Source organism: Octopus bimaculoides, chromosome 29 (genome assembly GCF_001194135.2).
Source record: "Octopus bimaculoides isolate UCB-OBI-ISO-001 chromosome 29, ASM119413v2, whole genome shotgun sequence".
NCBI classification, from domain to species: Eukaryota; Metazoa; Mollusca; class Cephalopoda; order Octopoda; family Octopodidae; genus Octopus; species Octopus bimaculoides.
In genome coordinates this window covers 3,356,680-3,360,199 of record NC_069009.1, presented here as the reverse complement: position 1 = coordinate 3,360,199, position 3,520 = coordinate 3,356,680, and the positions used below count along the sequence as shown (strand labels likewise).

At 44.9% G+C, this 3,520-nt stretch overlaps 1 protein-coding gene across 2 annotated transcripts in view; it reads left to right on the top strand.

Annotated features, from left to right (window-relative positions):
• The window catches only part of LOC106881285 (intraflagellar transport protein 140 homolog), a 33,940-nt gene that overhangs the window by 3,554 nt on the left and 26,866 nt on the right, over window positions 1–3,520 (top strand). For both annotated transcript variants that reach the window (XM_052977931.1, XM_052977930.1), the window contains 4 exons: window positions 412–633; window positions 1,276–1,406; window positions 2,277–2,425; window positions 3,085–3,263. In XM_052977931.1, the coding sequence (XP_052833891.1) occupies window positions 412–633; window positions 1,276–1,406; window positions 2,277–2,425; window positions 3,085–3,263 (681 nt within the window). The remainder of the gene's footprint in view (window positions 1–411; window positions 634–1,275; window positions 1,407–2,276; window positions 2,426–3,084; window positions 3,264–3,520) is intronic.

Below are 3,520 nucleotides of genomic sequence, written 5' to 3'. Positions count from 1 at the left end.
TGAGCGAAAACACCTAAAAGCTTCACGAGGCTCTGGCAGGGGACGGTGGCGATCCCTGTTGTACTCATTCGCCTCAACTTTCGCTCACTCTTTCTTCCTGTTTCTCGAGTAACGCTGCGATGGACTGGCGTCCCGTCCAGCTGGTGGGGGGGGGAACACATACGCCATAGATACCGGGAAACCGGGCCCATGAGCCTGGCTAGGCTTTAAAAAGGGCGCATAAGATAAGCTAAATCTGTTCATAAGGCTCTGATTGGTCGAAGACAATAACAGAAGACACTTGCCCCAAGATGCCATGTAGTGGGATTGAACTCAAAACCACATGGTTGGGAAGCAAGCTTCTTAACCAGTCAGCCTGCATCAGTTCAAATGCTTAAACATTTCTGTTTTTTTCTTAATTTTTTATTTCAGGGAGATTCTGTTGGTGTTGAACCCCTGAAGCAAGGCTCCGCAGTGAGCATTCTGCAGTGGCACCCGACCAAACTGGTGCTGTGTGTCGCCTGGAAGGATGGCGCCATCACATTGTGGAGGCTGGATGCGAAGGAGACGAGCCACATGGAACAGGTTCATAGCACGGCGGTGACTTCGCTCTGTTGGAGTTCATTCGGGGCCAGGATTGTCTCTGGAGATGAGGTGAGTGTGGTGGGTGGGTGTGGGGGGAGGGGAAATGGGGGCAAGAGAAAGAGGGGGAGTGAAAGTAGGAATTTGTGGCAAAGGGAGGAGGAGAGATAAACAGCGAGCAAGAGTGGGAGTTAGTGTGAAAGAGTGTAGGTGAGAGAGATAGACAGTGAGACAAAGTGGGAGTTAGTGACAAAGTGGGTGGGAGAGAGAGACAAAGAGAAGGAGTAGGAGTTAGTGACAGAGGGAGTAGGGAAGAGGTAAACAGAGAGAGAGAGTGTGAGTAGGAGAGAAAGGGAGTAGGAAAGAGATAAACAGAGAGAGGGAGTGGGAGTTAGTGTGACAAAGCGGGCGGGAGAGAGAGAGTGGGAGTGGGAGTTCATGACAAAGGGAGTATGAGAGAGAGAGGAAGAGTGAGAGGGAATTGGACTTATTGGAGAAAGTCGAAGGGGGAGGAGAGAGAGAAAAGGAGTGGAAGTTGGAGAGAGAATGCATATGTGAGGGGAAGTGTTCCAGGGTGGGAGAGAGGAAGAGGAAGAGGTGGAGAAAGAAAGACAATGTATTATGGCCCCTGCTGGATTTGGGCCGACCTGGGGCTAAAGAACCACATCTACAACTAAACTTATTCTCTGACCCCCTATTTTTTTTTATTTCCAGTCTGGTACCTTACTTATATGGAAGGTTGATTCAAAGGGTCGCGCCATGTCCAAACCGGTGTCGCAGCATAATCTCCCAGAACCCATACAACAGATTATCCTCCAGCCGCTCGTTAATCCAGAGTCGTACACGTGAGATTATCTTTGTTTGTTTGTTTATTTATTTTAGTCTTTTACTTGTTTCAGTCATTGGACAGCGGCCATGCTGGGGCACTGCCTTAGCAGATTTTAGTCAAACGAATCGACACCAGTAAACCCACCAACCACAAATTGTCAAGCTGAGGTGGGGGGACACACAGACACACACACAAACACACACACATGCACACACACATACATACATCCTCATCATCCTCATCATCATTTAACATCCGTTTTCGATGCTGGCATGGGTTGGACAGTTTGACTGGAACTGGTAAGCCAGATAGCTGTACCAGGGTCCAGTCGGATTCAGCTTGGTTTCTACAGCTGGATGCCCTTCCTAATGCCAACCACTCCATAGAGTGTACCGGATGTCTTTCACTCTCATCTTCATCATCATTTAACATCCGTTTCTCATGCTGGTGTGGCTTAAACCAGGGGTTTTCAAACTGTGGTCCGCAAGGACAAAACAGGGGGTCCGTGGACAGCAAATACTTTTTATGGGCAATTTGATTTTATATATGTTTTTTAATCGAAATCTTTTAATTGACAATAAACCTATTTTGTTAAATACTGTTAAATAAATAAACTTAAAAATATATGTTATTTTAAGCAAATATTTATGTATAAATTTCATAAGCGTTTATAAGGGGCTGAAATATAAAGGGGTCCGCAAGTCAAAAAGTTTGAAAACCCCTGGCTTAGACGGTTTGACTGAAAACTGGTAAAATTGTGCAACTGCAGTGTTTATAATAATAATAATAATAATAATAATAGTAATAATAGTAATAATAATAACAATAAAAACCCCCACCAACGATGAGGTTTATGTGGGCACTTTCTTTTGTTTCTTCGTACTAGAGAGGTTCGCAACCTGGTCCGAGCAGCCGTAAAAGGGGACCAGAAGGCTCTGGACATGTTTGATCTGAAAGGGAGACAGTCGGACACCAAGTACTCATCCATCTTTGGCATGTCCGAATCATTCAACTTCTTTTGTGGTGGAGCAACAGGTATGTAGCCGCCTTTCTGCCTTCTTGTTGTTGTTTAGCAAACTATATTTTATACATTAAATAATGTAGCCCTAGGTACATTATGTCTGAATGTAACATGGGATGGTCACAGTTGGAACGTCTTTGACCATAGGTCTGCTGGATCAGGACAGACCTGGGGCTAAACAATATCAACTATAACCACTTATACCAACTACTATACTGTACATTAGATAATGTAGTCCTAGATACACTATGCCTGAATATGTGACGGGATGGTCACAACTGGAGCATCTCTGATTGTAGGTCTACTGGATCAGGACTGACCTGGGGCTAAAAAAACAACTATAGCCATTAATACGACCATATTGTACATTAGATAATGTAGTCCTAGATACACTATGTCTGAATAAAAGATGGGATGGTTATAGTTGGAACAACTTTGCTCATAGTTCTACTGGATCAAAGGTTGACCTGGGGTTAAACAACAACCACAACAGCCACTAATACTAACTATTATACTGTACATTAGATAATGTAGTCCTAGATACACTATGCCTGAATAAAAGATGGGGTGGTCAAATCTGGAGCATCTTTGATCGTAGGTTTACTGAATCAGGAGCAACAACAACAACAACAACGACTATAGCCACTAAAACCCATTATCTCTCTCTTCACAGGTGGGGTCTACCACATCCTTGAGAACGGAACCTGCACCACCCTTTTCTCTGTCAGTTCCCGAATCCTCAACCTGTTCTATTACACCGAGCAGAACATTCTGGTGACCCTCACCCATAATTTAATGCTAAGCCAGCACAAGGTGGATAGTCAAACCCAAAAGGCCGAAGAGCTGATGAAGGTGAGTTGACCCTTTCTCTCTCCTGTATATCACATGTTAGTGGAGTCGCAATGGCCCAGTGGTTAGGGCAGCGGACTCGCGGTCATAGAATCGCGGTTTCATTTCCCAGACCGGGCGTTGTGAGTGTTTATTGAGCGAAAAACACCTAAAGTTCCACGAGGCTCCGGCAGGGGATGGTGGCGAACCCTGCTGTACTCTTCCACCACAACTTTCTCTCTCACTCTTACTTCCTGTTTCTGTTGTGCCTGTAATTCAAA